The sequence below is a fragment of the Coturnix japonica genome, chromosome 2 (genome assembly GCF_054131305.1).
Source record: "Coturnix japonica strain WE chromosome 2, WE-NBRP24, whole genome shotgun sequence".
In the NCBI taxonomy this organism is placed as follows: domain Eukaryota; kingdom Metazoa; phylum Chordata; class Aves; order Galliformes; family Phasianidae; genus Coturnix; species Coturnix japonica.
In genome coordinates, this window is record NC_140664.1 from 35,073,334 (window position 1) to 35,086,568 (window position 13,235).

Genomic DNA, 13,235 nt, shown 5'->3' on the forward strand with positions numbered 1-13,235 from the left:
TCAGGAGTCTCCTGGATTGCTTACAACCCACTGTATTTCTTTCCCAGCAGACATATGGCTGATTGAAAACATCAGGGTGAGAGCCTGAGAGTGTGATGCTTCTTGTAGCTGAAGCAAGAAGACATCATCAAGAGGATCCCCTCCATCAGGCAGCCCGTAGTAGACACCAACCACCAGATGTCTTTTATTAGTCCAGTTTCTAATTTTAACTCACAAGCTTTTAGCCAGATCATGGCTGTTTCTCATAGAAAGCCCTTTGCAACCTATCCATTTCTTAACATAGAGGACAACACCTCTGCTGCTTCTTCCCTGCCTTTTTCTTCTATAAAGCTTGTAGCCCTTGATAGCAGTGTTCCAGTTGTGTGACCCATCCCATCACGTGACAGATTTTTTATTGCACTATGGTTTCCAGCTTCTCCTGGCTGTTTCACTAGCTGTGTATATTGGTGCAGATGCACTTCATCAGAGCTATTGGCCACACTGCCTTCCTAGAGGAGTCCTCCTTTATTCCTCTGAGACAATTCACAGGCATTTCCCTATTGCTTCTCAAAGTGACAATACTCCCTTTTTCTTCTCTGCCACTGAGAAGTACATCCCCTTCCTCAGCTGAATCTAGTTCAAAGCCCTGCTAATCAGTCCAAGCCAGTTTGCTGATGAGAATGTCCTTGCCCCTTCTGGTCAGCTGCTTCTAATGCAACATCAGCATTCCTTGTTCCTTGAGCGTGAGTCTGAGATCTTAGAACCCAAAACTCTGAGTACAACACAATCCATGTAGCCAGTTATTCATGAGACCTGTTTGTATCTTTCTGTCTGTGTCCCAGTCTCCAACTGAGAGGACAGAGAAGAACACTATCTGTACTCCTGATCTCTTCACCACCATTCTGAGGGACATCAAATCCCTTTAGATATTTTGTCATCTCCTCTAAGCAGCCTCATCCAATCTGACTCAAAGAGTAGGAATTGATAGCAGCTCTCCAGCTATACCAGGGACAGTAGTCTCCTTGTGATATCACAAACACAGTCCCCCTAGCAGGCAGCACACTAGATGGTACAGATGGCAAATGTGCTTCTCAGCAAGGAACCTCCAATTACTAACACCAATCACCTTTTTTTGGTGAAACTGGCTGGTTACACCAACTGCTGTGTAGGAGCACTTGGAGAGCAAGGGGGAGATTCCTCCTTCTGCTCTGAACAGAAACAAAGTTCCTGTCTTTCTTGTCTTGCAAGTCAGTCAAATTTACCATCACAGGGCTGTAAGCCAGCTTACCTTTCCCTTGCAGGAACTTAATACAGGGCTGTCACTCAGTCCATGTCAGTGCACAATACCATGCATCAATCTCTCACTTGGATTCTTGGACAGTACACTGCCTGATGAGCTCCTCTCACAACATGGCAACTTGCTCAGAAAGTGCATTGAGCTGGGCACACATGCACCTGTGACTAACACCTCTGCCCTCAGGCCCTGTAGATACTTCCAGGCTCTGGTGATCCCCATAACTCAGGGTCTGGCCCCTGCCCATACCCCATCAACCTCCCTGGTGAGGGTTGCTGGCTCCTAGCAGCTCTCTCTTGGGTTCCTCCATGAAGGAACCCCTCTGCAAAGTGTGATCCTCCATTCTGTTCCAGAACATGCCTTCACTGGAGCTGTTAGCTTCCACTGTATATATCTTATCAAACAAATAAAAAAAGCCTGCTTCTGCACTTTTGGATCATTGACTATATGAGAAACAGACCTGAGCTCAGGCAGACTGGTTAACTAATGTAGCTTCTAGCACTTTTGCATGGCTTGTGCCAGACTAGCTAATGTCATTACAACCAGGTAGTGAGAATGGGAGGGATTCCCAGCTGGTATAGCATTAATGTAGCTCACATCTGAAGTTGCACTATTGAACAGCTGGGAAATATACTTGATGCCAAACAGTTCTAGGCTGCAACAAAACTAATCTTGGCAGATAAAATGCCAAGTTAGTAAAGGATGCACAGCTCCTCTCAGGATTCTCAGTGATGAATATATTTTAGAGACAGAATTTATACCAGAGTTGTCTTTTTTGGTTGGTTGGTTTTTGTTTTTTACCCAGTAGGCTTTGACATGAGAAGCATCTTGTGTGAGCTGGTACAGGGACATGTTCTCATAGTTCCCTATATCCTAGGAGTGGACCATAGTTTCTGGGACAGTGAACACTCTACTTTGGGTATCCTAACTTCTTCTACTGAAATTGTTCTATTTATTTTAAGTGTGTATTCATTAAGGAGAGAACTGGACTCTAAACCACAAGGGTTCCAGGTAAATGTCCTATTCAGTAGCTGGTATATTCAGTCTGTGTCTGTCAATCCCAGTTTTCTGTTTGAAACGCAAAGAATAACAGTTCTAATAACAGTCCTAGATGAAGTAACAGAGAAAATCTTAAGTCCTAATTCATGTTTGTGATTCAACAGTGTTTGCTCCATATGTGTCTCTTAAATCTTGTGGAACTTTTACCTTAAGATTTTCAGTAAAATTATGGGGAAAAAAATCTCTTAAAAAATAGTTGTTGCAAGCTATCTTTTTAGAGTCTTGCTCAGACTGATGTGGTCTGAGAATGATTACAAGACAAAGAATTGGAGTGCTGAAAAGGCTGGAGAAACAGTCTGATAGGAACCACATACAGTTCAACAAAGAGGTGTGCAAAGCACCTGGGGAGGAACAATCACACTGATAAATACACTCCAGAAGCCAGAAAGACAGAAATCAGCTTAAGAGAAAAGAACCTACAGGTTCTGGTGGAACATGAGACCATAATATACCCTTGCAGAAGAAAAACCAAAAAAACAATATCTTGTACTTCATTAGGGTGAGTGTGCTGGCAGACTGCAGAAGGTGAGCATTCACCTCCATTCAGCACTGGTTGGTCAAAATGACTTCCCAAGGTTCCTTCCAAACAGTCAGTATTTCTTTGAAATCAACTGTCAATTCTCTTCACAGATTATTGCAGAACTGATATTGTAATCTAAGAAATTTTGCTCATGTTCTCTTGCCTAAACTTACGTATCTAGAAGATTAGATAGTACCAGAACATGTTTTTGGAAGAAGATTTATGGAACCTACATGCAAATCTTAGTTGCAGTGCTGTACGGAGATATGCTCAGAAATACTGTATGACATTAATCATATTTGTAAAGCTGGCCCTTGTGACCTGCAGTCCAGGTACTCTCAGCTACTTCAAACAACAACAGGGTTGGATTTGACTTCCATGAATTGTCAAGATCATAGAAACATTTAGAAACATTAAATTAAATATTCTTGGCTACCATTTTTGTTTTCAGGTCACCAGGCAACATCTCTTTTCCTAGATATAAAGAACTTCTAGGTCTTCATACTTGTCTGCTCTCAAGATGCATTAAAATTTTATTTTACACTTAGCAAGACATGAATGTGTTTGCTTCTGTTGTTTACTCTGAAATGTTTTAAGCTGTAAACTGTATACTCTAGTGGACAGTCACTCCAAATATATCTTCCAGTTTGATCTCTAAGTTCTGAAAGTGTATTGTTTCAGTTTGACACTAGAAACTAAGGTAGATTTTCTTTTGTATATTAGAATCTCTTTAGACTAGCAACTCTTTATCTGAATAATTTCCCGTATTTAGATTATTCATACATTATTAAAAGTTCTTTTTCTTTTTTAATCTTAATCATGTTCCACTTAGACAGCTGATGGGTCTAATATACCTTAGACCCATATTAAGTAGATACTGAAACAGAAGGATTCTAGAGTTGCTTTTGTGCAAAAAGAAAACCCCAACAACCTAAAATCCACTGCTTTTCCTTTAGATTTATTATCTTTTCTGCCACAGACTATCATCTATCCACCAGCTCATATTTCTAATTCCATCTCATGTTGGTGTACATGTGACATGATACGCTACACACGTGCTAGTGCTTATTTAATGGTTCTCCAGACAGCTTTTGCCTCTTGAAAATAACATGCTATTATCTTCTCTTAGCAAAAATTGTGCCTCACTCCTCTAAAGTCACCCAGTTTAAATAACTTGGAAAAATACAATGTCTTCCTCTGTATATTCTGACAAATTGAAATGAGAAGAAAGGTTCGAAAGTTACTGAGAATGGACTGACAGAAACACAGCATAGTTTCAAAAATTCTCACTGCTTTAGGAAATCAGAAAAGAAACAACTGAGAGACTAAAAAGTCTGGTAGTAGTTATTGTGATGAAGAAAACAGCATCTATGGAATAACAGTGAACTGATCTACTGACCTGTTACAGTTGAAGCAATACACTGAATTCCTGGATGCATCCATGATTTCTACTTTTTCCAGAAACCAGCCACTTGCTTTAAAGCAAAGAAAAAAGAAATATATATACATATACAAAACACATCTAAAACACAAATAAAGCACAAGGAAGGTTTCTCATCTCATTTCCAAATCTGCGTGGTTCAATACTTTTGAATGTACCCATTATCAGTAATACAACTGGAATGTTGATAATTCAAATGGAATTCTTACAGTTTTATAGAGAAAATCTATGATGATTTTGATGTAAACATAAAGGAATTTTTTTATTACAACTTAACTCATTTTTCCACATTGAATGGAGCCAGTATAAGACAAATGAAACAGTGCATGGCAATACTTTATTGAAATCCCATTTTACCTTTCCCTATAGACTGAAATAGAGGGGTGGACTGACAAGATGGCATCAGACATGAAAGTGTGTGTGAAGCAAAGGTGTATCATTGAATTCCTCTGTGTGGAAAAAATGGCACCCACTGATATTCATCAACACTCGTTGAACATTTATGGAGACCAAGCAGTGGATGTGAGCACAGTGAGGTGGTGTATTTCAGGAGCAGGGATGGTGACAGTGGGTCACTTCCATTGGTGCAGATTTTATGAGCACAGCATTCAGGTTCTTGTTCATTGCTGGTGAAAATGCATAGCTAATAGTGATGACTATGTTAAAGAACAGCCTTTTGTATCTGGGAATTTGCTCTATCAAATTGTGTAATTGTGCCCTTTGTATCTATATATATGTGTATATATACTGAACAATTCTCATGTTCACATTTCTCAGGTAGCAGTGATTCAGAAGAGCATCTCCATTTAGGTCAATGTTTGTATATGTTCTAGCTTTAAGAAAGTGTTTAATACTCTAGTATAGCCAACTATCTTGTTGGCAGAAAAAATACCATCATTCTTGTGCCAAAGCTTTCTATTTCATGTAATATTTAAATATGATGTTTTTAAAATAAAGTTTCATTATACTGAAATGCAGAGTTTATGCTGATGTCTTTAGTTGTGTTTGCCAATGCAAATACTTAATAACAACATTTAAAAGACTAATTAGAATCACACTGATATTTCTAGAAGCTGAAAGCATTTTGGTATTCTTTGCATAATCTAGAGATTTTGATATTCCAATATTTAAAGAAAGAATCATACAGGCTAACAACCAAAATAATTTTAATTCTAAGTAAGCTAAAAATATAGTGTAAAAATATTTTCATATTGTACCAACTTAGATAAACATAAAGGTAAAAAGGTAACATTTCTCAACTTCCATGGACTTTTTCAAACAATTATCTAGAATAACTAGGTCATAAAGGTGCCCAGGTTTTTTATCTTCAATTCACAGGAGTCATTTATTGAAATTGTGAAGTATTTTTGGAACTTCTTTAATGAAATTTTGTGAATGCTTTAATATATCATGGACTCTACTTGGAATATATGACCTTTCATGAAATCTCGTAATTCAGAGTCAAGATTATTAGCAATAAAATTTTACAGTCTCTCAGATTTACACAGCACTTTATAAACAAATATTAAGCTATATTTGCTCTCTTGAAAAGTTTATAAGCTTATGCTTTACCCTGTATTGACAAAACTCCAGCAGACCTCACTGAAAGCTCCAAGTATAAAGAAATACAGAAGCAGATAGGATAGATTAGCAAACACAAATACCGTTTCAAAGAGTTGCTACCTTTGTGGAAGCTTGTACAGATAACAGTTGATGTGACAAAGGATGTTTGGAGATAATTTCAGAGAAGAAAATATAGGAAGGAAGAAATGGATTTAACATGAATTACCACTCACCAGCTTTGCTAGGAAGGCAGTATTAACAACTATACTATGTTGATCAAGATACAAGGAGGAAAGGTAATATTGATGGTTTGGGACCCAGGAAATAGAGTTTAACCTGCATTTACTCTGTAGACTTCTGTGCAACTCTCAGAGCACTGAAAGCCTGCTGATGTAGAATTCCCTGGTGTTAAACTGAATTGTACACAACAGCTAATAGTAATAAAATGAAAGTCAGCAGGCTGATTTTATTTCAAAAGATTATATATACTTTCTGAGTTTTCAATACCATCACATGTTTGACATGATTGGGTAATCAGAAAAACCCTGTTCAACTTTTGCCTAGATCTAACACTTACAGAATTCTGCTTGGTTCATCCTAGGTATGATAAACTCTTGTCACTTTATGAATAAGGTGGGGGTTTTTGTTTTGTTTTGTTTTTAAAATTATTATTTTTATTTTTTTAAAGCCCAAATACATTTCTTTTTTACCAGATAAGTTTAGTTCACTTGACTGGAATATGTCAATACAATGAGACCTTTTTGACTCAAGATGCACACTAACTGGAAATTCTCCTCAAATATTTGTATCTCCATAGTTTGTTCATTGTTGGTTTTTTGTTTGTTTGTTTCATAACTCCACTACATGTTCAAAATACTACACATTGTAGTGTCCTATCTTATGTTTTGATAAGATTCAGGCATTAGATATTCTGTGGAATACAATTTATCTGGAAACAGTTTTTGTCATAGTCATTTGTTTTGTACTTTTTTTTTATCTGATGCACTACGATGTTTTCCTTATAGTTTAACTTTACAAGAAGAAAATGCCATGTGTTAAGGCAGTTTTATGCTATTCAACATGTTTAATAAAAGATTTGGCTGAGCAATGATTGAAGTATAAAACTTTCAGAGTTGTGTACTAACTAGATCTCTGCTAGAAAAGGTAAAATCAAGGAAAATCTGATAGGAATAGGAATAGTGTAAGCAAGAGAAGTCAAACTGACCTTATTTGTATACAGATTCATGCTAAATGTCAGTCAAGTCTTTAAGTAGATGAGTTTTACAAGCTTATAGAACACATGTGGTATACTTACCAAATCCTTTTCCATCATGACCAATTTCAATTGAATGTAGGCTTCCTAATTTTTTAGTCTTTATCTTGAATGTATCAACCTTTAATTTTGAAAAATAGTTATTAAAAATATTATGTAAATTTTTGGAAACGTATACCTTCATTCAGATCAGTTTCAAATTTAAATCAAGTGTAAAAATATCAGTTCAAAATACATGGCTAACACCTGGTATGGTTTATGGTCAGTGAAGACTTTTGGCAGAGATTTGCTCCTATTAGGTTTCAGGTAAACCTGAAAGATTTGCTTTTCAACTTAAGTAGGAGAATCTTTATCTGTTTCCCAACTTTCATATAACAGAAAATATTTTGCTAGATATTATGAATTCTCAACTGATGCAATATCTTCTTTAATCTTTTTAGTTTACAATACACAAATAGATGCTCAAGAATGCATAAAATAAAGGATTTTACACAGTGTAGCATTATATGTTATGATACTACCAGATATTTCATTTAAAATATACCCTCATATCATATTACAGATTTAAATAAAGAAAAATTAGATCACTTTTTTCATAAGGCATTCCTTAAGAATGTCAATGGCTCACATTGACTTAGCTAAATTGGTAATTAGCTAACAATGCAATTTGTGTGCATCTAATCTTTTTTCAAAGAGCAACAATACTACCAGTGTGCTACTAGACAAGATGTTCTTTTGCTTGCTCCTGCCTATAGGTTACTAGTCCTATAATATTCTCAGTATGAAAAACAATGCATTATAAAGATCTTTTAAGATATATCCACAGACCACCTAGCTGAAAAACAAAACAAAACAAAAAAAACCCCCAAAAAACAGCAACAACAAAAAAACTTGAACAAAATTGCAAGTAAAAAAATTCTCAATATTGCTAGAAATAATGAAGTAGATCTTACAAGGAAGATATTTCAATGGATGTTTTAATTATTCAGTCATTACCTTCAAGAAATTCAAAGGAGAAAGTAATGAGAAATGTATTTTTTTCTTGCTGCGTAAGGGTAACCATCATTATACTGCATTGCACATGTGATGAGGAAGTGGAGGAATTCCTTTGCTAAATTAAAATGTTTGTTAAAAAGAGGACAGCATTCAGTTGGGAACTAGAATGTCTTGCAGAGAATCATCATTTTATGGATGGATTTGCACCTGAACTATGAGTCTCTGAATATCCTAAGTATGATGGATATCAACATTAGGCTTGCATACATGGTTCCATTTTGTCTGGCTGTAGGCTTATGCATTCAGCGAGGCTCACTGCATCAGTTTCCATGGCAAAGTAAAATGATGGGATGCAAGAGACTGATAAATTCTCAAGCATAATATTCAAAGTTTGTGTAACAGCAAGGAATATTGCACATATATGCACATGCACAGGCAATGCATGCTGTGGATTTCAGAACAGGGAAATGCAATGGGGCAGTTAAGTGGAATCAATATGAGGATGTGTATGGGACTATGACAACTGCAATACAGCCAGCTAGACACAACAGAGTAAAATGTTCCTTGGTAACTCTGGAGAAAAGGCTAAACACAGAGATAGCTGAGACTATATCTCATGTAACAATGAGAAAACCAGGATAAATGCTTGAAGTTTTGTAAAGCTCTTGCACAGATTTCATATTTACTTCCCCAGTCTATAAATTCATAGAAAACTATATGCTCACCATTCCTTTTTCAAAGGGATCTTGATGCTCCAATGACTGAGAGAGGTGAAATACTTCGGATTTGTCTTCATTCCCGAATAAAATAATATGCACACCGGCATCAGTTCCTGCCCCCATTTTGTCACCTGTGTATACTTTGATAGTATAGTCTGCCTGATTTCCTGATTGACTTCCTCCTTTATTTAAGTCATTTATGCCATTCTTTTGTTTGTCTCCTCCAATAACAAAAGATACTGGGATTTCTCTCTGTATTGCTGGTTTATTTGGATCCACAGAAAATGCTCTGCAAAACAAAACCCCATAATTTTTTGGAGTAAGTAAACCGTATGTTAAATAAAAAAACCCTATGAGTTTATATGGAACAGTTGAAGATGGACTTTAAAATACTATACATTGACTCACTCATTTCTGGCAATTTTATTCCAGTGCCTCCTTACTGTTTTCAAATATTATTCGACAAAACAATTAGCTTTACATATGATACTTACTCATTCACTTCAAACACATAGATAGGATGATCCTTTGCAGATTCTTTCAAATGCAATTTTTCAATGTCCATTTTGCAGTCTACAAAGAAGCAAATAAAATATAGCCATAATATTTTACTGCACATCTTGGAATTAGCGTCTGATGATGATGTAACAGTGTCTTTCATACTACATTAGAATATCACTTACTAATTTATTTATAACAATTGTCTATAAGATCCTGGTATCGTCCCAACATCCCTTATTTTGTTTCTACTTAAAACGTCTACTTAGAAACTTAGGAGTAAGCATTTTCTATGTCTTTGTGAAGTATTGGATTGATGGCCTCACCACACTTGGAAGGGTATGCAGAACAGATTCAGCATGATTCAAGTTCATTAGAATAGGGAGAGTAGGAATATGTGTCTGATGTTTCCTCCTCAGTTGACAAGAGTTGGAACTCTGTTCCACACGCAGCACGAAGATTTACTGAATGGCAAATATGAAGGAAGTTCAACTTTTTGTGTATCTCTGTTATATGAGAAAAACTGCTCTCTGAATTGCAATTTTGAATTTTTTGCTGGGGGCTAGTTGTGAAGCCCACTTGCTTTCTCTTTTCTTTTATAATTTTTCTGTGCAGCACTTTTAAGCAAACTGCATCCTGATGTCTTCTGCTGTGGTCCAAGTCCCTTTAATTACATCAATAGGACCAGGCTCTTGGAGAGGAATTCAGGACATGGTGCAGCACTCATGACCTGCCCAGATAGACCATTAAAAAAAAAAACAGAAGCTCAGGGATCTCAAACTATGCATGTAGTGAGGAAAGAGCCATCTGATCTTAAAATTCATACACTAAAGAGCTTTGTTCTTGGGGATTTTTTGTTCAAAGTCTCCATACAAACAAGCCAAGAAAACCCCTAAACATAGTGCAGACATCCTCTTTATCCAAAGTGCTCCATCATTTTAAGAAATTCCTTTGGAAGAAATCTATTATACATCTCCCCAATCTTCTCTTCATAGCACACACATAGCCAGTGAACCCTGAAGTCCCTCCTCTGTGAACCATGTTTTCAAACCTTGTCTGTCATGTTCTCTGCGGTGCCCTTTGGAAATGTGTAATTGCCATATTGAATGACTGTCCATCAGACAGATGCTGTAGTTAACTTTCATGACTGGAACTGCAGGAATGAAATGTAGTGAGCACCCAACAGCAGCCTGACAGGGCTATCTCCATCCTTCCCTCTCCCACTGTAATACATTTAGCTTCACATCAAGTCTTTACTGAAGCCTCTACAGGCTGAGCAGATCATGCCACGGTGCAGAACACATTGACTACGCAATCAGTATGTTCACGCTTACTGGCCAAATCTCTTTGATGATTATACACATTTTTCAAATTTGGTTGAAACTGGGTGGTAAGTTTAAAATAAAAATATTACGATGAGGAGCCAACAGATAGGCTAAGAAGACAGAGAAAACAGAAGTGTATAACCCTTGATTTTCAGGAAAGCCATCTGAAAATGGTCCACTGTAATACGCAGTAAATAACAATTTGCAATTATAGAGCAGTTTTCATTATTGGATTTGAAAATATTTTACAGTAATGCTTGAAAATGTTTATACAAAATATTCCTTAGTGGCATGATAGCCAGCCTAAAGATGAGGCATAGAGGAGTGAAAGTTTTGTCACTTTTAAAGGAATTTGGTGGCAAAACTACTGTTTGCCTAAAAGAGGTAATATCTCCTTCATATTACAGTAAGAAAACAGAACAGCTGGGGAAAACAACAAAATTATCTGTATCACAGAAGGACAGCTGAACAATACCAGTTTCTTAAGTTAGAATTATTTCTCATACCCAGTACTAATAACATAATTATATATCTTCTGTTTTTCTTTCTTGTATGTAAAGGCATATTTTACTTTCTTAATGATTAATGGTACAGGTTTCAGAACCAGGGATTTTAAAATATCAAAATGTAATATTTTTTGTTATTAAATATTATGATTTTTAGAACATAGCAGAAGTAAATTAATCTGGCAACTCTGGTAGTGATTGCACTGCCTTTAATAGGAGTTAAGCTGTGTGATTCACATAACTAACTTTAGAGAGAATATTAAAAAGAATTTAAAAGAATGTTACCTTTCTCACTGCTGATCATGAGAACAACTTTGTCCACTTCTCCCAGTTCAACAGCATCCATGATAACAAGAAATGACTAAAATAGAAGTATTCAGCATTACAATCTTAAACCATATAGTATTAAGTGTATAAGAAGACCTGAAAAGAATGTTTAGGAAGTACAAGGAAAGATTAAATGTTAAATTTAAGAGTAATTTAAAGTAGAGTACCTCATTGTTATCACCCTGCTGGACATTTTGCAATGACCAGAGAAGGGATCTGTCCCCTGTGTCACCATGAGTACCATATATACACGCAGTCATGTACACTACTCTTCTGTCAGTCAAAATGTTTCTTGAAAATACTGTAAGATGATATGTAACCACTGCAATATCAAGCAGAAAGAGTCATGTTAATACCATTCCACAACCTTGCCCAGCTATTTTACAATATCACAGTGTGCACTCAGGTGAAATTAAAAATTACACTTGACAATTATAATAAAATTTGATTTTTTCCACATATTTCCATAATACTTTCCTTTGAATATGTTGAACACTAGTGGTTCTAATGCCTTTAAGTGAGAGACAAAGGATAAACTACCACAGTTATTTACTTGTTTCTTTTAAATGGCAAATGCCTAATAGATAATTTCTTAATGAGTTCCAAACTTATAAATCACTTTGGGGATTTAGCTGGGGAGATAAGTTCTCCAGATTTCATCATCTAAGAGATGAGGAGAAAAGCTTCCTGTATGTAGTCCACAACACCTAAGGTCCTATTTTGAACTTCATTGTAGAGGAGCACGTCCTCTGATTACATAGTGAGTCCTAGAAGACAAATCTATCTTGACAGAAGTTGGCACTCATGAGTTTGGGCAGTTTATGGTTTATGCAATGGTTATAACATTTACCTAATTGAAGACAAGATAAGAATATCTGAACACTGTTAGAAGTAAATACATTCACAGAGCTTCTGTTTATATTCATTTGCATTTTATTCACAGAATCAAATCATGTGAGCATTCTGAATCTTTTAATCATGTATCTATCTTCTCCTTTGTATTCCTACAGACACCTTGGTAGAAGGAGATGAATCTTGGACTTGCAGAAGGTTTCTGCAAAAATGGCTAAAAGCTTAGATAAAGACTGACTATTTGCAGACTACTTGCATCTTTTGGATGTTCAGAGGACAAAGTGCAGGCACAACAAATAGTAGGATGTTGTTATAAGCTTTCAGACCTAATGATCACCTAAAAACTGAGTATAGAACAGGAACCTGCTCTTGTCTTGATTCCTCAACATCACTAATATGGATAGAACAGACTCTTGATGCATGCATAGTGTAATTGAGCAAGTGCATGGAAATAAATCTAAAGTGCCAAAGAAGTATACAGTTTTATCTGTAAAGGTAAAGCTTACAAAAAGCCCAGGATGGAGCTGAGTTTAAAATGGAAATAAAAAATTGATGCTGCCTAAGTAACAATAAATCATGGCATGGAAAGATATTGGAGAAAAGATGAAATACAATGACTGAATGGGATATGGTACTGTTTCAAACAAGATGAAGAACAAGGAGAAAAAAAAATGTGCTTGGTCAGGGACACAATGCAACCACTAGGTCACTACAAAGAAGAAAGACATCTTAGTGGTGTTATTTTCAGCTGTAGCTTTGATTTTATAAGTGATCTATTTTTATTATACTTAATCTCTGTTTTGATACAAACTCCCAGATCTCAAACCTGAGATGTCAAGCTAGGATGGCATTCAGCAGGCTCACTTTGAGGGTCAGTGTTAGG

The 13,235-nt window shown here is 36.1% G+C and overlaps 1 protein-coding gene across 1 annotated transcript in view; it reads right to left on the minus strand.

Moving 5' to 3' along the window:
• RP1 (RP1 axonemal microtubule associated) overlaps positions 1-13,235 on the minus strand; it is a 167,713-nt gene that overhangs the window by 2,337 nt on the left and 152,141 nt on the right. Inside the window, exons 53-58 of the mRNA XM_085539559.1 lie at positions 11,668-11,822; positions 11,459-11,534; positions 9,339-9,417; positions 8,851-9,133; positions 7,172-7,250; positions 4,252-4,327 (exon numbers count right to left, since the gene is read on the minus strand). Coding sequence (XP_085395685.1) covers positions 4,252-4,327; positions 7,172-7,250; positions 8,851-9,133; positions 9,339-9,417; positions 11,459-11,534; positions 11,668-11,822 — 748 coding nt within the window. The remainder of the gene's footprint in view (positions 1-4,251; positions 4,328-7,171; positions 7,251-8,850; positions 9,134-9,338; positions 9,418-11,458; positions 11,535-11,667; positions 11,823-13,235) is intronic.